Genomic DNA, 20,563 nt, shown 5'->3' with positions numbered 1-20,563 from the left:
AAACCCCCCACAAGTGACCCCATTCTGGAAACTGCACCCCTCAGGGAATCTAACAAGGGGTGCAGTGAGGATATGGACCCCTTGATGACGGGCACATTTGTGCCATGAAAGTGAAAAAATGAAATTTTTCCCTTTCACGTCACATTGTTCCACATTTGTGCCCGTCACCAGTGGGGTCCATATGCTCACTGCCCCGCTTGTTAGATTCCTTGAGGGGTGTAGTTTCCAGAATGGAGTCACTTGTGGGGGGGTTTCCAGTGTCTTGGCAGCACGAGGGCTCTGTAAATGCGACATTGGCCCTTGAAATCCTTTTCAGTGAAATTCAGCTTCCAAAAGCCAATTGGCGCTCCTTCCCTTTGGAGGCTCGTCCTGCGCCCCCCTTGGCACTCTATCGCCACATGTGGGGTATTTCCGTACTCGGGAGAAACTGCGCTACACATTTTTTGTCTTTTTTTGCCTCTTATCCCTTTAAGAAAATGAAAAATTGAAGGCTAGAACAACGTTTTAGTGTAAAAAAAAAATTTTTCTTTTTTCACGCCATATTGTTCGGAAAATCTGTGAAGCACCTGTGGGGTCCAGATGCTCACCGCACCCCTTGTTACATTCCTTGAGGGGTTTAGTTTTCTAAATGGTGTCCCTTTAGGGGTGTTTTTTAGGTTTTGGCACCCCAGAGCCTCTGCCAACCTGAAGTGGTACAGTCAGAAATGACCAAATATAACGGAGCCATTGAAATTCACTAGGCACTCCTTTATATCTGAGGCTTGTGGTTGCGTCAAATAGCGCAATAGGGCCACATATGGGGTATTTCTATAAACTGCAGAAACGGGACAATAATTATTGGGGTGCATTTCTCTGGTAATAGGTTTATAATTATGAAAAATATTGGATTACAATAAAATCTCTGCACAGAAAATTAAAATTTTCAAATTCCTTACACACTTAGCTTTTATTTCTGTGACTCCCCTAAAGGGTTAAAACACTTTCTGGATATGCTTTTGCAGAGTTTGGGGGGTGCAGTTTCTGAAATGGGGTGCTTTGTGGGGCTTTCTAACATACAGGCCCCTCAAATACACTTTAAACCTGAACAGGTTCCTAAAAATATCTGATTTTGAAATTTTACTGAAAATTTGGAAATTTGCTGCTAATGTTTTAAGCTTCCTATTGTCTAAAAAAAATGAAAGATAGTTTAATAAATGCCGCCAACATAAAGTAGACATGTTGCTAATGCTATTTAATATATAATTTATGTGGTATAACCACTTTCTGTATACGCAAAAAAGTTTCAAAGTTGGAAAAATGCATTTTTTCACATTTTTTCACATTATTTGGGTTTTTTTCATAAAGATTTGTTATGAGTATCGACTCCAATTTACCAGAAATGTAAAGTACAATATGTCACGAGAAAACAATCTCAGAATCAGCCGGATAGGTAAAAGCATCCCGAAGTTATTAATGAATAAAGTGACACTGGTCATATTCATAAAATTTGTCTCTGTCATTAAGGCCATTTCAGGCTCTGTCCTTAAGGGGTTAAAAAAAGTAAAAAAAATAAATAAAAATAAAACATGTATATTATAAAGATACTTGCAATCACAATCACCTATTGATTTATTTAAGAAAATTGTGACCGTGCCTTTTTAACTTAAAGGGAGCTTTGTCACTGAAGACTGACAGGATGTTCAATTACGTCCTTGCCGAGAAAAGACAGAGCTGGTTTATTACTGCCCCTGCCTTACTGATGGTTGTGTACAGAGCTCAACAGGATCTATAGGGCTTTCTGCTACCAATCCTGGTGAAAAAGGTTGTTAGTTGCCGTGGCTGCTGGGTCTTAATAGATCCTGGTTAGCCCTACATTTATCATTTATTATCCCTGTAACTGTGTTCTACTTTTATTCAGGACCCACCCCCTATATACATTCAATTTATGGAAACCAGGGATACAATTTTAAAAAATTAATATGTATTCATTGACATAAAAAATAATGCATCCAGATTGAAATAATAAATTGCTGTAAATCATGGCAAGCAGTCAATGATTACAGGTATGGGCTGATTAGACACTAGGTCTTGACACAATAGGACGTAAAAGTGCCTCCCCTGCTGCCCTGACTGCTAGACACACCTCTACGGCGCACGGAAAGACACTTTGTCTAGTTTATTGACTTTAAGAGGAGGCTCATCATTGGATTGAGAGACGCAGGATTTGAGTCATTTTGATGAGTTGCCTGCTCTCTAGCATGTTCTGACAAAGGGAATGTTGGGAGCAAAGAGACACATACATGATGGTAGCCTTTTTGGCAGATTACCTGCCATCTAGGATGCTCTAACCAAGCTGTTAGGAGGTGGTTGGAGTAGTGGGGCATCGTGCTTTTATATTTAACTGTGTTGTTTTTATAGAGCAAAAATAACGTCATCGATTGTTCACTGTTTGCTTTTACCTGTAGGAAATTAGTGACTTAAAAACTCAGGTAGCTTCACTGTCAGAGTCTGAAAACAGTTTATTACAAGCTAATGAAAAACTACGGGACATGGTGGAACGACTTAAGCAAGAAAATCGTTGTGCTAGAAGTCAGGCAGAAAAAGCTCAGCAGGATGCAGAAAGGTAAGGCCACTTCCTTTTTTTTTTTTTTTTTTTTTTTTTTTTTACTAGTGTTGGTAATGTATCTGAATACACTTGTGCAGGAGATAACATGAGACATGGACATTTCCTGTGCTTCCTGCTACTGCACAACACACACACTTTAATGCTGCAGAAATTAACCCCTGTTGTATGCCACTTTCTGCCAACAATACACATAAGACTACATTTACCAGTAAAGTGTTTGTTGTATTGTCTAAGGTTCTGCTGCATGTGTATAAAAGGTTGTATTTTATTACATGCTAATCTGCTTATAAGTACATATAGTGTATACAGTATAAATACTAGACATCTACATTCACCCTATTAGAAAATTCTAAAACAATAGACAAGCGTCTTGGCATGAGCGAAGTGTGGCTATCAGTTAGAAATTTGTAATTTTTCTTGCTGTGACACAGCAGTACCCCCATCATAGCATAGCTAAATGCTCATGTTTCCGGCAGCTGGACACCCTGAGGCCAGCTTGTCAGTGGCGGGACCCTTCTAATGAAAAGAGACTGTCCTAAGCATACTACTACTTTTAGGCCCCGTTCCCACTAAGCAAAGGTAGCGGAATTCCGCGACGGAATTGTCCGCCGTGGAATGCCGTTAGCCTCCCGCTCATAATGGGAGTCTATGGGAGGCACGCGCTCCTGCTCTGTACGCGCTGAAGAATGAACATGTTCATTCTTCAGCGCATACAGAGCAGGAGCGCGTGCCTCCTATAGACTCCCATTATGAGCGGGAGGCTAACGGCATTCCGCAGCGGACAATTCCGTCGCGGAATTCCGCTACCTTTGCTCAGTGGGAACGGGGCCTTATAAGTAATGGGCTTCCAGGGTTAGATTTTTCTGTATTGAAAAGGGCTTACAGCAGTTTGCACATATCGTTGACTTGTTTTTCTTTTTTACTTTTGTATAGAGAATTAGAAGGCCACCAGGTAGAATGGTTACAGGAAAAACACACATTACAGGGGGAGCTATCACAACTAAAAGAAAAATACAGGCAGCTTAAAGAGAAAATGCAAAGAGCAGCTGAGGCCCAAAAAAAGGTAATTTTCAGTATTTTGCAGTTCATTGTCAAAACCGTGTAGAATTGTTCTGATTACAAAGCCTCTGGAGTTGTGAAGGAATTCCTGCATGTGCTGTTAGTTGAATACAGTTTATATTTAATATGGTCATGTGTAACACAAACTGTTGGCCATTAACTTATCAGACAGTCTTCCTAAGTTTTATTGAAAACATATTATGTAGTTGTGAGTTAAGGTGGTCTGACAACTTTAGATAAACTATTGAGACTCTCATTCAAATCGTTGGACCTCCAATTGACCCTACTGGTAAACACAGATGCAACAAGACTACTAAGAAGCTCCCTTTTAGGATAGGTGGTTGAGAAGGGCAGCAGGATTACATTAGATAAGGGAAAATGTAAGGAAGATTGTTCAAAAGTTGGCTATGTTCCCAAAATATTGTTTTGTTTTGTTTTTAGGCAAAAAAAAACCTGCCAATGATTTCCGTCAATATTCATCATGATCATTATTGACAGCTGTCATTGTAAAACAGCCATTATTTTTACAACTGTATTTTGCATGAAAAGACGTGTGAACATAGCCGTATGGTTTATTCTGTTAAGTTCTGTATCATTTAGTATTTCTTTACAGATTGTAAGTGTCAAACTTCCTTTTAACCTATTGGCCAACATTGCATGTATAAGCAGTAGTTTCTAAGAAAGGAACCTTTTTTTGCTTAAATCCCTTCTCAGAAGGAAATACCATAAAGAGCTAGTTGCTACTGTTTATCTTGTAAGGGTGTGTTGACTTATAGTTGATCTGCTGCAGAAATTTCCATTAGTTCCATACATCAGAATAGAGTTATTTCTGCAGCGTGTGCATTAATATTTACTAAGCTTATTCAGATGTATGGAATAGTTGCAGAAATTTCACCAACAAATCTGTAACTTATCCTGTATGGTAGCAAGTTGTGTGCAAAGAAACTTTATTGCAATATAAGAGATAGCTTGGGGAGATAACCGAACTACAGAGATTCCATGATTTTAAGTTTACACCCTTTTAATATTTGTGTGGTCATTTTGTATCATTTTTGTTGGTTCTATTTTTGATACGTTTTATCATTTTTTTCAGAGAAAAAATATACATGAAAACAGATGCAGAAAATTAGAGGAAAGAATTGAACTTTTGGAAGCAAAGAAAGAGGAACTCGAGACTGAAAAATCTGTATTAAATAGGTTAGATTTTTCTGGTTTAGTTATGCAAATGATAAGTCAGCAATCAGTCCTGACCTCCATAAATGTCTGTTCAACTAGACGTGCGGCCGGGGGCGATCATGCGGCCGGGGGCAATCGTGGGGCTGGGGGCGATCGGGGCTGCAGGGGGGCAGGCAGGATATACATTACCTGATCCCGGCTCCTGCTTGCTTTGGCGGCTCCCGACACGTTCTGCCCGGCTAATCAGTGCGCTGCCCCGCCGCAGCGCACTGATTGGCCGGGCGGGCCGTAAAGACACTGGGAGCCCCGAAGCAAGCAGGAGCGGGGACCCGGTAATGTATAATGTCTGGCGGCTGGGGGGTTAATGGGGCGGGCTGCAGACAAAATCGCAGCAGGGATGTACATCTCTGCTGCGAGTTTCTCTGCTATTGAAAGTATAGGGCCGGGATCTGCAGCGAGGAGACTCGCTGCAGATCCGGCAAGTGGGTTTGAACCCTAAAAAAAAAAAAAAAAGGACTCTCCTGTATTTCAAAGGGGTACCACCTCTGTACGTGACAGGACAGGTACGTGGCAATAGCAATCCCCTTTAGATAATAAATTACCCTCTCCTGCTTTGGATAGTTTCTAACAAAGAGGTGGCAGCAGCAGACTAGAAAGTATTCCACTTTCTGCAGGACATACTGCAGTTGATAAGTACTGGAAGACCACCGGAGTTTTCCTCTAATGGTATTTTGTGTAAAACAAAAAAGCACATGTTAAGTGTATTTGAGTGGTGGTAGATGCTACTTTAACCAGAAGAGTATAACTTAACTGACACAAGACAAGGCTTCAGACTGCCCAATGATGCCAGGCAGCTAAAGTGCATGCTGCTGACGCTGCAAACAATGCAGTGCAAATAACAGGAGAAATGTCATAAGAACAGAAATGATAAGGGTATGTTTGGAATACATGTTAAAGGACATACACTATGGTGCCAGCGGTTTCAGTTTCTGAAAATGCACGTAATAAGTTCCAATTAAGTGTATTTGTAGTTTTTTTTTGTTTTGTTTTTTTATTTTGTTTTTCTGCAGCTTGTATGTCTTCCACATACATTTCAGGATACTCTGTCCTATTCAGAGTAAAATCAGTAACACACCCTCATCTTCTGAATGTTTTTTTTAAGCTGATTTGTAACCTTTTAGGTTTTTCTGCACATATACTGTAACCAGACCTTGATGCATTCCTTTCTGTATAACCACTGCTGTTTTAGGCAGAATATCCCCCAAGAAGAATATGTACGTCTTCAGAAAAGAATGAAGGATCTTCAGCGTAGACATAATGAGTTCCGTACTTTAATACTTGGTCCAAATATTGGCGCCTCTGGGTTTTTGAATCCAGGTAGTTACCTGTCATCTACAATTGTTGCAGAGGCATTTTCTTTTCAAAATGCACAGGTAAGCAGTGATCTGTAATGGTATTGCGTTTATTTTCCAGAAGCACCTAATAGATGAATATGTGTTGAACATATATAAGTAATTTACATGAATTAGCATTATATATTTATGGCAGAAAATGGAGATAAATACATCATAAATGCATAAAATTAATGTATGTTGTCACGACCACGCGTGCGCCAACCTGCGCCGGCCCTGACAAGGGGGAGGGGAATCCTGACCCCACCATGCGGAAAGGATCTAAAACAAGGACCAAAAGGGGGGGGGGGGAGAAGGACAAGACAAGGGAATCAAAGAAACTTGGGGCTCTGGACTCCCCTGGGTTGCTCTAGCCCTACAGGTCGATTCACCTCATGCACTCACGCTTTACGCCCTGCTGCCGGGCCGTAACTCGAGCGTAAATCGCCACCTGCCGCCTTCCGCACACCCAGACACCAGACACCCACTTGGCCACGAACACTGCCTGCTCGTTGGCCAACACAAACACGACACTTCGCTGTATCTGGACCCACCAGTCGCTGTCATCCACGTGACCCACTGACCGCAGCCAGACACACATCCACGACGCACGCACACAGAACTTTGCTATGTTGGGACCTACTGGCTGTCGTCATACACGAAACCTTCCAGCCGCTGCCAGACACCCAAACACAACATACATACACAACTTTGCTGCCACCACCCTATCTATTCTGTTACTGGGGAGACAGGGAACCCCAAGAGTGTTCCACCCACAAGCAGACACACCCACAAGGTAGAGTAAGCCACCCGGTCATACACTATACGGTCACACACCGCACATGCATTCTTCCTGGAGCTAACTAGGTTCGTTTAGGCTACAAGACAAACCATCAAACTTTTAGGTTTAATGCATTAAAATGGACAGTACTTGGTTACAAAAAGATGGTTACAAAAAGACATACAGACACTGCAAACAAAGAAAACAAACAGGATAAAATAAGAAAGTTCTAATACTTAGCACAGGATGCGTTGTATAGGTTCTTCCTTCCCAGGGGATATGGGCTTAGAAAGTGGTGCACAAACCAATTCGATTGGATCCCCAACTTTGTGACCATTACATGTTCCCTAGGTCTCACTTTTATGTAAGACCTGAAAGGGTTGGGCTGAGGGCGTCACCTGACATCTGTAACTCAGCCCCTTTGGGCAGAGCTTCAGCTGCCCCCCTCAGCCCTCAAGGGAACACACTTGGACATATCAAAAAAGATACTTTCCCAGGCACCATATCAATGGTACGGGCCCCAGCCCTTGTTCATAATTTATATCTCGTCATCCTGATTCCTGGCATATCAAACATCATATGCCTCGGACACTCAAAAGGTGAGATACCCCTTATGGCATGATGAGGACAGGTAGACAGGCCATGTTTGGACTCCCCGCGATGTCCTCATCATACCCAACACAATGGTATGGCTTCCGTGGCTCTATTTTTTATTTTGACAAAGGTATGAAAGATTTCATATTCCTTTTCTTAAAGAGCATCCACCCCCTGCTGGCATGGAGTCAGTGAGCCTGACTCAGAGGTGCGAAGTCAACACTCTAGTCACAATCTACTCCACCATCTCCTTTGCAGCTCCACGCTTATTGCCCCATGCAGAGAGACTTTTGGTCTTTTACACAGGGTAATCAGACGGCCTGACTCCAAGCTAATCAATAAGTCCATATGATTAACTTGCGTCAGCTATGGGTTATTGCTATTAGACTAAATCTATAAAATATCAATCACAATCTATAAAATATCCACTGCATGAATATAAACCACACCACACCTAAAACTACTTTACATATTCATGAATAAGGACAGGGCTGTCCATATTCCTTACATATGTAAACAGCATATTTATGATGCCTCTGTAGAACAGAATCTTTTTTTAACATATACATATACTTTGGGAAAAATGGACAGGGATTCTGGATACCAAATATGCATTTATATATGTATAAATCTTTTTAAGTGTTTATTGGAAAATTGTATTTATAGGTCGCTCATTCTTTTATTTTTTCCAGCTAGATATATAATATATTTTAAGGACATGTTGCAGCTTTTATTGGTACTATTTGCAGGGCTGAATATTATAATGTTTCAGGTTGTGGCCATTGTAAAACAAATATTCAGGTCATTTTTAATGTTTCCAATTTTCAGGAAGAACAGCATCAAAGAGAGCTTTCCGTGTTAAGAAAAAGGCTTGAGGAATTGGAAATCACTCAGGAAAGACAACTGGAAGAACTTGGTCCTCCTGCAGAGCATAGCAAAGCTGAAAACTTCAGCTCTGAGTATCCACAAAGGAATAGGAAGGAAGAAGAGACCTGTTGAAACTGTGGGACATGGAGTTGTAGAGTTGTACATTATATTTATTGTGATTAAACATTTTATAATCCATGGAATGACCATGATGATTACATATCATAGAAACTGTGATAACATTAAAGGGGTTTAATAAAAAAAGCTCTCACTGCTTTTTTCATTTATCCATCAGTATTGATTGTTATGTATTTTTTTTTCTTTTGGTGTAGTTTCCATTATGTATATAAATATGTTTAGGTTAGTTGGGTCCAAATTGGTGGCGGGAGTCCAAGATGGAGGTGAAACTCTATTCTCGCTGTAAGGCTGCTGAGAGACCTGTGAGACTAATGGCACACGTAGTACAGTACCCCATCAAGGTTCCTGTTAGCATCCTGGTGGACTCTGCAACTTCTCTCATAACTGTGACAGTACACCAGTGCAAACTTTTAAAAAGTATCAAAGATCTGAGAACTGCAAAGGTCCAGTCCTTAGAACGCCGTCCATATACGGACAGAATTTTATGGACGTGTGCATTAGCCCTAAGAGTTGTGTTTGTCAGTCATAGATCCCATATGCTGTTGTATGTTGCACAACTGAGGATCGTCTTCGAGATGAACTCTCTCTTCTTTGATTCACTTATTTAACGCCTCAGCCTGCCTAGACCTACGCCAACAGAAATGTTAATTCTACGTAAAACTTTATCTTCTTACTGCTATTCATATCTATATTTGTGCTATACCTGTTGCATTTGATGAAATGCTGCTATCTTCATGCCTTAAAGGGAATCGGTCAGCTGTAACTGGTGTTCCAAACAGCCGACACTGTTTTATAACTTAAGTCAAAGAGACACATTGTACCTTTAATATAGCCATCTATGCTTCCATTGTCTCTCTCTCTCTCTCTCTCTCTCTCTCTCTCTCTCTCTCTCTCTCTCTCTCTCTGTGCGTCTCTCTCTCTCTCTGTGCGTCTCTCTCTCCCTCCCCCCCCTTCCCCCCTTTGGAACTTGAATTGCAGCTAACACATTCCCTTTAAGAGCTCACACACTATAAGCAGAGAACAGGTCATAAAGGAAAGGACTGAAATTGCTCCACTTCTCAAATCCATTCCTGGCTTTGGCTTCCAAAATCAGGCAGTGCTCCATTCCTATCTGCATTCTGCCTATCAGGCTGCAGGCTTTGGAGTCTGCTTCGCCCTGTGCCGCTCCTCTTTGGGTGTTGGAAAAAGATGGATTCTCCACATATAAATATTTTTGTAGGTAATGTATTACTAATTTCTTGACATCACATATGTCGTTATCTGGCATGAAAAGTATTAATCTACTAGGTCTGACTGCATATTGACAGCCAAGCTCCTGCAATCCCTGCACAGGAGACCCGCGTTGCCTTATTCTAGGCCTGCTGGCAACCTAACGTGGGTGCCCTTAAAGGAGAACTCCAGCAAAAATTTGTATTTAAATATTGTATTGCCCAACCAAAAGTTATACAAATCACCAATATACACTTATTACGGTAAATGCTTTTAAAGTGCTTTTAACCCTGCACTTACTACTGCATCAAGGCTTCACTTCCTGGATAACATGGTGATGTCACGACCCGACTCCCATAGCTGTTCAGGCTGTGGCTGCTGGATGATGGCAGGGGGACACTGACAGACACGGGGCACTGGATGAACACTGAGCATCCCTCTGCCATCATCCTCTCTAGCAGCCACAGCCCGCACAGCTATGGGAGTCGGGTCGTGACATCACCATTTTATCCAGGAAGTGAAGCCTTGATGCAGTAGTAAGTGCAGGGAAAAAGCACTTTTATAAGCATCTCCTGTAATAAGTGTATATTGGTAATTTGTATAACTTTTGGAGGGCAATACAATACTTTAATAAAATTTTCGCCGGACTTCTCCTTTAATGACTGTTGTCATAATGCATATTGCTGGTCATTAAGAGGTAAAGAAAGAGATAAACAAATGAGGACACTTTATGATATGTATAAATGTAAGCCTTTTATTAGTGAATTATTCCTCTACTAGGTGTCTAAAATTAAAACATTGTGTGATGTAAAAAAAAAAAACATAGGAATATTTTATTATTCACAAATATACTTGGCAAAAATGCATTTTAAAATCACAAAACACATAACTCCATTTATCATAGTTTTAGACTGTAAGAAGAAATCATGCTATAGTCCCTGTGTTGTATTACTCAGCAGTCAGGAGCCCAGCAGCGCTAGACCCCCTGACTGCTTCAACAGCACTGATAGCCGAGCTTGTTTTCTCTGTGTCCCTGCACCAGAATGCTCAATCCTAGAATGTCTCCAAAATGGATCCTGGTCAGATTGTAGTTTTATAGCAGTTCAGTATTTATGGTATCATTTTGAGAACGGAGGCTACTTATGCCTTTAATGTACGTATTCTCTCCAGTCTGCTGGATATCTGACAGATATAGACTGACATAAATCTTTCTTATACCTTCAAATGCAGGGAGAGAGACAACTAGTTGTGCAGGAAATGACCTGGGCAAGCCTTTTGTTACGTAAAAAAAAAAAAAGTGTTTAAAGACTTACAACATCCTGGAGAATATTACCGCTGTTCTTTCCCTTAAAGGGGTTGGCCACTCTATAGTATAGTTGCTCAATGTACAGTATTAGTAAGTGTACTCACAGTATATACTGACAGCAGCTCCCTGTGTACCTAATAGGGCTAAAATCAGACTCCCCTCCTCCAGGCTGGGCTGCCATGCTCTGTGGTGATTCTGTTCATAAGATGGCCGACATGGAGGAGCATGTGATCATACCCCACCCCCAGTGTCCACCACTGAGCCTGTATATGCCTATGAGCAGAGCTGGGCAGCACAGCCTGGAGGAGGGGAGCCTGACTTTAGGTCTAAGAGGCACACAGTGAGTTTCTGTCAGTAATTTAAGTACACTTACTAATACTGTACACCTAACTTTTAACAATAAAGTAGCCAACCCCTTTCACTTCCACACCCCTTGATACCACAATAACACACCCCTTTCACTTTCACACCCCTTTGATACCACAATAACACAGATAATGACTTCCTAGACCACCAGGGAAATTGCAATCAGTATGGAAAATTATTTTCCATTTTTCTCCTGTCTAAGGCCTTCTTCATATGTATCTATATACTGTCTGTAGTTATGTACGGTATGGAGCCTATTGATTTTTATGGAGCAATGCACACAGGTCTTTCAGTCTGCAAAGCACTTACAACCATGTGAAAGAGGCCTTAAAACCAGGTATGCATCTTATAGTCCCAAAAATATGGTAATTTTCTGAATGTCACATTTACCGTATATACATTAGTGCCACCTTCTCCACACTCCATAGTGTAGCCTTTTATGCTATTACACAAAGTTAAAAAAAAAAAAACCTTACATTTATATTCCTTATTACCATTTTAATGGCAGCCATAAGGATTCTTTAGAAAATTAAGCCTTCTATATAGCTCTTTAAATATTTAAGCTGAGGTGACAGGCCAAGATATTTCTGTTCTATGCAATAATGTAACAGGCATTATAAGCAGGGCCAGCTCTGAGATCTCTGCTGCAATCTATTAAGTCCAAGTATTGGATCAGTTTCATACCAGGTTGCTTCAAATCCTTATTACAGCAGCAAAGATGTTTTAAGTAATTCCTATACCCTAAATAATGCCACAATAAGACACACTTCCTGCCCACCAGCCCAGAGCAGTGTTCATCTCCTTTCCTAAATCCCATGGATTTTACTAGAGAGGGTTAGGCCCAAATGTGGCTGGCGCTCCATTAAACTTATTGGAGAAAGTGGCTACACAAAAGCAGCATTCATATTGGAAGGATGTGTGTTCTATGAAGTCCAAGCTGTTGTCCTTGTAGATTTGTGGTTCAATGCTGCATGTACTTGCTGCATCACTATTCCCACGCACATTTATTTTTGTCTTCCAGTATCTTTTTCAGTTGCTGTAGCTGCCTCAGCTCAGAGTCAAATCCTGTCTCCTTTTCTAGGGTGCTTACAATCTGAAATAGAGATTGTAAAAACAGTAAGTATCATAACCCATGATATTACCTTGTTACCACCAAGAAGCCACTGCCTATTCAGTCATACTTTCAGTATTTTGTCTTCCAGCATTGACCGTTCATCTGTAATTGTAAACCCTCTGATATCAGGTCATAGATAAGATGTCCATTTATATTCTTCAAGCCATTGTTTAATATTACTGCTGAATATTTAAAGGGAAAATGCCTAATTTAAAGAGAAGAGCAGGTGATTTGACTTGGCAATGTCTTGTGTAAACTACCATGGACTCGTATAGTTTTGACCCGATACTGGATATGCCCTTACTGGTGCCCTATAGAATCAAAGCCAATGCATGATACTTGTTGCAGTACATGGCTGTGTCACTGAGGATAAGAGGGAAAGGAAATGCATAGGGTCTGTCATAAGATCAACAGCCATATGGAGCCTATTCCCTGTGTGTGTGCCCTTATGGTCAGAACCATCTAGATAGTGGGCAAGTCTTTGAGACTACCTACCTTCTTTCAGTCCAATGATTTGCCACCTCTCAGTTAGTCTACTGGGCAAACACAACATGAAAGTAGCCACTTAGAACCAGTGTCCAATCAGGCCACAGCTGTAATCATTTACATGTATGCCTGATTTACTGTGTGTACTACTACATATTTCAGTAATATGTAAAAAATGTTGTGCATGCAGAGGCCATGCCCCCTCTGTATTCATTTGGTTTGGGTAACAATTTTGGCAGTCTGTTGGTTTGGGTAACAATTTTGGCAGTCTGTGCCGGACGTATTCATATATTGATAAATTCCTCCCAATGTTTTCTGTTAATAGTGTTGATTGTAAAGAAATATGTTTTAAAGGGTAACTCCATATAAGGAGAACTTGTTTTCTATTAAAAGTACAATAAAAGTTATATAGATGTGTCTATATAATGTATTACCATATCTGTACGGTTCTGCCACACTGGTAGCTGATTGAAATCCAGGAAGTGAAGAAAACTGGCCTCTGTGCCAATCCACATTGTCTCCTTCTGCTATCCCCCCTTAGAAGATAAAGATTTCATGCATCTGTCTTACATTGTGTGTGTTTGCTGAGGACATGCTGATGATGCAGACAGGGGGTAGTGCATGATCTCATAGAAGGTTTGGCTGGATCCCCCAATCCACTGAGTGATTCACCATCTGTGACCAGCCAGAAGCAGCTGCTGCACTGATTTTACTGATTGTGCAGAAGTGTGCAGTGAAATTAGGGCTGTGTTTACACATTTTCATTGTTTCACTGCAGTACGGCAGCGTCTTCACAAAAATTATGCTAAACAGCACAGAGGACACAATTACATGATGCTAAACAGCACAGAACCAGCACTGCCAATCCCACCTAGACAAAAAACAAGGCATAAACAGTGTCCCATGTAAAATAATATCATAAAGTCCTTATTGTGGGCTCAACCTCAAAGATAAAAGATGCTTGATCATATTATGTGCGTGGAGATGAAAAGAAAAAAAAATAAATTCAAAAAGTTCTTTACTTTATTCCAATATCATTGTTACAGGAAGTAACGGTGCTACGTGGGTGGGAACACAATGAAATGATAAATTCCTGCAAATAATTCAGTAACACAATGAAACCGCTATGTGTGAACACAGCCTAGATGTTCTGCAAAAGATTTGGGTGGGGAATGTGCGGGGTGGAGGACTGTAATGAACAGCTGAGGGAAAGCAATGCATTCTGGAACCTGTAGTACTGTGTACAACAGTTTACCAAGGAAGCACAGCCACACAATACAGAACAAAGACCCCCCAAATGGATTTCAGTAGTTTCAAAACTGGGTTAGACAGGTAAGCAATGCTATATGCTTCTGCAGCTAGTTTATTTTTATTTTTTTACCTCTACCTGGAATTCCCCTTTAATTACTTCTCACCTACCTGTCACCATTATGGTCCCTGCTGTGTCATGGAAGCTGCCTGTCATGGCCTCTGCATTTGTAGTTAGAAGTTATGGCAGTTAGGACCTACTGTAGACAACTGCGGCAGCCGCACGGCATCCTTGGGTGTGCAGGATTTATTGAGAGGCGAGTGAAAATTAGGTCAGTGGGGTATGAAACTTTAAACTGTATAAAGCATGTTGAATTCACATAAATTTTTTTTTTTTTTTTTGTTATAGTTATCATGCTTTGAGGTGACTGTTTCCACCCACCCACTATTAGTACCATCTGTTTGATGTGAGTAAATCCTTACCAGTCGTGTCTTTTAAAATGCGCCCGGTGCCTTAGTTAAAGCAAAAAATTATCTTTTAATCTATAGCAACTGAGTCAAACTGCTGTGGCCTAGAGTGTCCGTGCCCCAGGTCTGCGATGCCTCTTCTTTCTTCCTCCCCACCCTCCTCATCATTAGGAACACCACCAGGCAGGATCTTTTCTATTCATCACTTGTCTCATCTGCACCTGTGTTGCTACAGCACAGTTACCAACTAGCTCATTATTAAAGGGGTACTCCAGCGGGGGGGGGCACTTTTTCGCTGGGACCGGGGAGGAGGTGGCTGAGGGAAAAGATGTCCACTCACCTCCCCAGTTCCAGCGGCAGGTCCCACATCGCGACGCTCCGGTCCTTGGTTCCCCGCCGCTTCCTGGTGTCTGACGTGGACCCGAGGCGATACGCGGACTTGAAACGGATCCCGCCTCTGTCACTAACTGGCTGAGCGGACCTGAGATGTCACGTCTCGGGCCCGCGTCAGACACCAGGAAGCAGCCAGGAACCCGGGCAACGGAGCGCCGCGATGCGGGACCCACTGCTAGAAGGGGGAGTTGAGTGGACGTCTTTTCCCTCAGCCACCTTCTCCCCGGTCCCAGCGAAAAAGTGCCCCCCCCCAAACCCCCCCCCCCCGGAGTACCCTTTTAAGAAATGGTCATTAATGGTATATAGTCTAATTGGGTAACAGGTATGCATAGGTTAGTAGAGGGGCCCAAAATTTTGTATGATTTGTAACATTTTAGTTGACTTGTATGTTTATGTTGTTCAGACAAACCCTCAGGTTTGTCTGACGCCGATGGCTCAAGAAGTTGGATGTATCCCAAGGAAGTCCTGAAAAATATGGATACATGCTATGGCTTAGGGCTGCATTCAACTTTTTCAGCCACCGGTAATCAAATGCTGCTTGCTTGGCTTTGCTCATCTCTGATGATTATAAACATGAAGTATTGTCTACATACCACATTAAAGTACTTCTCAATGTACTTGAAAAGTTCCTTTACTGCCACATCCTCTTTAAATTCATGACCATGTTTCTGAAAAGTAGAAAAAAACATTTCAGTATCATTTGTGGTGAACCTCTAGTGGAGGTGCTACCAGTCAGACACTGAGGTGATAGCGGTGACGCCACTTCTATGGGGGTTGCTAGCGTAGTACAGCCTAGCCAGTGATGGAAGTGCTGTGACGCCAGTGCTAGTTCAGCACACCGATGGGATGGTATACCTGCTTTTAGTGGTGGCTGGCTATACTGTTCCCCAATGGTCAGTTACCTGCCGGGTTGTGATGGGTCCCTTGGGCTCTTGTCGCAGTGGTCCAGAGTGGGGAGATGACTCACCCAGACTGTCGGTACCGCTACCCACAGAAAGGAGAAATTAACCCAAGGAGTATGTAGCCGGTATGTGTAGGTGCCGGTGCAATGATCACTGAATTCCAGTAGAATAAATATAATGGCCTTACTGATCTCTTTTAACACATAAGACGCTGGTGATAGGTAACTTCACAAGCGTTGAGCAGTAAAGAGGAGAGGAGTTTGTTGTGAGAGCCCCAACCCAGGGTAGTAATGGGGGGGGGGGGGGTGAGAAATAAGACGTATAAGGCACCCTCTTATTTTTGGGAAAACCCGATACTACAACATATTTCTTTACTACACAGTACGTATATTGCATTTTACACATCTGAGCTATGTTTTTCTAGTTCTAATCGTATAATACTAAACTAAGGGATAACAATATGCAGATAATTGTTTCACTTATTACCTTTGATTCTGAAGTCAAGAAGTCAGTCAACTCAGTGGAGGACAATGGAGGAGCATCTCGGATTTCTTTATAGTAAGCCTTAACGTCTTCTTTGAACAAAGAGATGTCTTTTGCATAAAGGAGTTTGTTAGTTGGAGCTGACTGTGAATAGAGAAATGTAATACATAAAGATCTGTTATGTTGTGTGACATGGCTCAGGTTATCACAACAGATGCCATAATGTTTGTCATGATCACCACTGGAGTGAAGCTGTTTCTGGAAGAAAGCAGTTTTGTTTTTCTAATCTTAGATAACTCTTTTAATGGCCTTTGTGATAACTTGTAATATTTGAGTAAGTGGCTGGCTGGACAAGGTAACTTAACATGTTGATCCTGACTGGTGATTTTTAATGTAACATTGGATACTAGGCATGGAGTCCTATAGAGAAACATTATTGGTCATGAAAACGTTAATATACATTACCTTCCCTAGTTGATGTTCTGCAAGAGAAAATCCATCCATGAAAGCCTGGGCAATTACGGACAAGCAAATGTCCAAAAGAACAGTCTTTTTAATGTCCAATACAAATTGTGGATTTTTCAATATATTAATCCAGAATCGCAGAGGAAGGCTAAGAACGAGAAGAATAGGAATAAGATTTATAGGAAGTTTTTTTAGTCAAAACAAAGAAAAGCTCAAATGGGCAGTGCTTAACAGATCAACAGAACCTCCAATATGTAATTCTGTTGACGGCACCATTTTAAGGACCAGTTTAGTGTCCTACAGTGGTCTGTGTGTCATATGTATGACTAAGGGCAAGATTTAGGGTGATGGAGCCCAAATTCCATGAAGCCCCACCTAGGAGACACTGTCCTCCCATGAAATGAATTGAGTGTAAGGTGGTGGTCGTGGTGGTGTGGGGGGGGGGGGGGGAGACAGTATCACTTTGAAGAGACTCTGTCAGTAGGTTTATGCTGTCCTATCTAAGGATAGCATAAACTAGTGACAGAGAAGTTGAACAGAATGATGTATCACCTGCATTGTTCTGTGCGGCTGATTCGGAGATATCCTCCTGAATAACATGGACAATAAGTAGCCCTCTCCATTATAAGCATGGGCCCAGCAGTCCTCAATATTCATATGAAGCAGAAAACTGTGCCCACCAGGTACTGATTGGCAGTTATTTATCCATGCTGTGTATAGGCAGTCAACTGTCAATCAGGTACATTCCCTTTAATATGACCCACGTATAGAACGGGGCCGGCGTGGGGAAGCCAGTGCCTCGGACCATTTTTTGAACCACGGCCCGGTATCCGGGTAGAATCAATGGAGCCGTGTCATAAAGGGGCTGGGTTTTCACCCCACTGTGGGCAGGGCAGGCCAGCCCCCCTCCAGTGCTTCTGCCCCAGCCTGGTACCCGTGGATAGAGCAACACAGTACATGGGAACCGAGCCACGGAAAAAAAGCAGACTGCAGCATGACTTCCCCGTGCAGGCGCCATATTAAAGTGAATGTACCTCATGGTACATACGCTTTAAAGGACAACTCCTATGAAAAACTTTTTTCCAGTAATTGAAGCACATTACAAAGTTATATAACACTGTAATATACTTCAATCACTTGTCTGTCCTCCTTCCCTATCTTTTCCCCCCTCAACCCCCTACCAGGAAGTGTAAGAAACTTCTTCATACCTAATTACTGTTGTCACCAGGCTCCTCTATCAGCTCCTTCTAGTGACGATGTGTCATCAGCAGGAGGGCTGGTCTAGGTCCTGTTACACCAGCCTCCCCCTCCCCTGCCTGGTCAGGTGACTCAGCTTGCTCAGCTCCCATTGGCTGAGCAACTGTAAGCCATCTGACAATCTGCAACTCAATAATGACTCGTGACTGACTCCCGGCACATAACCAGCTACAGGACCCCCTCCCCCATACTCCCTCCTGCTGCCGAGTGGACTCAGTGAGTGAGTGAGTCATGTCACTTGCTTATCTTTCTCCTCACTCCCGGCATGTCAGCTACACAGACCCTGTCTTATCTCTCCCCTGCTGCCCTGACCTAATCCTGCAGAATGTACACTACAGTGAAGTGAAAGTATGTGTGTGCAGCTTCAGTGTGTGTATAGAGCAGCCTGACTGAAGAGAGCGAGAGAGGGGGTCATGTTTAGTGTATGATGGTAGTTGTAGTGAATGGAGGGGCAGGCACTTGCAGTGTCACAGCAGGGGGCTGGCTTGTCACAGCAGCCAAAGTGCATCATGGGAAGCTGAAACCAGGAAGCAAGGAAGAAATGAAGAACAAGACTAGAAATCAGAAGGTACACAGACGGTGGGAAATTCAAACAGTGACAGCTCAAGAGGGATAATAAGTATAAAAGCTAGGTTTCTGATTGGTTTTTTTCCTTAGCGCGGGAGTTGTCCTTTTAAAGACAGCTATGTCAGTTCAGTAGTGTACAGCTATAGACATTTGGGATCTCACTGCATCAAACTGAATTATGATGCAGGGAGTCTTGTTAGTAGCTAAAAGAGAGAGATTTGAAGTGCTGCTTTGTATTCTTTATATTAAGCTGGCATTACATTGTTAGGTACTGCAAACCAGAAAAATTCTGCAGTCACTCTAATCGTGAGGGTGTATGTGGTAACAGGAAGAGGAGAGTGTCAGGTTATGGTAAATTAAGTGGTTAGTAAATAGAGACAGCATGAGGTAAGATGGAGGGGAGGATGTTATAAGGAAAGAATGGAGTAATAGTTCTGTCGGGGGACATTGCTTACATGTTGGCTTTCCCTGCCCCGCCTATCATCTGTATTCAGCTTCTCACTAAACACAATACTCCACAGAGTGAGAATCTATGGATATCTCCAGTATCATGACTGCAGCCGCACGTCACATGAACCATATATATGCAGTTCCCTTCTAGTAATACCTGGGATGTAGTTGTTACTGTATATGACCAGTAGTTTGTCACCATTAGCCCTGCACAGTGTTTTCCATCATATGAGGAATTTGTACAACTAGTCCACTGCAAGTAGCCAACACTCTGTGACTAGCGAGGCAATGCATTGCTATAAGTTAAGCTACTGATAAACAAGGTTAGAGATATTACTTTCTAACTTAGAGGGTTCTGGATGGCCAAATGAGACAAAAACCAGGCAGCGAGCACTCGCCATTTATTAAAGGGAACCAATCAGCATGGTTGTGCTGATATAGCTCCCAGCTGCAGCCAATACACCCCCTGCACAGCTCCTTACCATATCAGCAGTGGCTTTATAGCCATGAAAAACATTTTTTATTCCTGAACATGAGGCATAGGAGGCAACTCTGTGACTAGTCATGGCTCTCTGCCTGTCAGCATGCTTTGCGGGGATGATTGACAGGCAGAGAGGCCATTAACAATTAGCCCCTCAGAAAATGTTAATTGGTTCCCTTTAAATACTTTTTTGTTCAAAAACTCAACAATAGGTGGCACTGTAGCTGTACCAATTTCACTTTAGATATCCAATATGTCTTCTGAAACAGTGTCCTTTCCCAAAAACCAAAGGCTGAAGAAAAGAGTAACAGAACATCCTCTATTTGAAGAAGTTTAATTTTGCTAACCCTGTATAAGCAGTGGTTTGTTGCACCTTAACAAACAGTATACATTTTGCTTTTGATATTAGATATGTCATATCTGCTGCAGTTGCTTCCTGTAGATTTCTGTAGAATTCACAACATTTATGACAATCTAGAAATCAAATTTAACAACTTGCTATTACATGTTAAGTCAAAGAATAAATACCTATTTGTCTTCCAAATGTGTACAACATCTGGATCTGTAATTTTTCTTATATTTGTCTGGGCATCCAGTAAATCAAAGAAGTATTTTATCGCTATTGGAGGCTTCTTTTGTGGAACTGTCCAAATACTTTTAAATAGCTTTTCTACTGCAGAATGTACAGCGACCTGAAAGAGATCAAATGGTTAGGTGGGAATTATCAGCAGGTTAGACAAATCTAACATGCTGATAT

The 20,563-nt window shown here is 41.9% G+C and overlaps 2 protein-coding genes across 3 annotated transcripts in view; one reads left to right on the top strand and one right to left on the bottom strand.

The window, feature by feature from the left end:
* CEP83 (centrosomal protein 83) overlaps positions 1 to 8,719 on the top strand; it is a 32,275-nt gene extending 23,556 nt beyond the window's left edge. For both annotated transcript variants that reach the window (XM_069955783.1, XM_069955785.1), the window contains exons 12-16: positions 2,445 to 2,602; positions 3,539 to 3,668; positions 4,758 to 4,861; positions 6,090 to 6,273; positions 8,435 to 8,719. In XM_069955783.1, the coding sequence (XP_069811884.1) occupies positions 2,445 to 2,602; positions 3,539 to 3,668; positions 4,758 to 4,861; positions 6,090 to 6,273; positions 8,435 to 8,605 (747 nt within the window). In that variant the 3' untranslated portion in view covers positions 8,606 to 8,719. The remainder of the gene's footprint in view (positions 1 to 2,444; positions 2,603 to 3,538; positions 3,669 to 4,757; positions 4,862 to 6,089; positions 6,274 to 8,434) is intronic.
* A 2,818-nt stretch (positions 8,720 to 11,537) lies between these two features.
* PLXNC1 (plexin C1) overlaps positions 11,538 to 20,563 on the bottom strand; it is a 62,545-nt gene continuing 53,519 nt past the window's right edge. The window contains exons 27-31 of the mRNA XM_069974253.1: positions 20,335 to 20,498; positions 17,052 to 17,199; positions 16,590 to 16,730; positions 15,795 to 15,869; positions 11,538 to 12,585 (exon numbers count right to left, since the gene is read on the bottom strand). Coding sequence (XP_069830354.1) covers positions 12,481 to 12,585; positions 15,795 to 15,869; positions 16,590 to 16,730; positions 17,052 to 17,199; positions 20,335 to 20,498 — 633 coding nt within the window. The 3' untranslated portion in view covers positions 11,538 to 12,480. The remainder of the gene's footprint in view (positions 12,586 to 15,794; positions 15,870 to 16,589; positions 16,731 to 17,051; positions 17,200 to 20,334; positions 20,499 to 20,563) is intronic.

Source organism: Dendropsophus ebraccatus, chromosome 1 (assembly GCF_027789765.1).
Source record: "Dendropsophus ebraccatus isolate aDenEbr1 chromosome 1, aDenEbr1.pat, whole genome shotgun sequence".
Classification (NCBI taxonomy): Eukaryota; Metazoa; Chordata; class Amphibia; order Anura; family Hylidae; genus Dendropsophus; species Dendropsophus ebraccatus.
The sequence above is the reverse complement of the archived record's forward strand: the minus strand, read 5'-3'. Positions and strand labels throughout refer to the sequence as shown.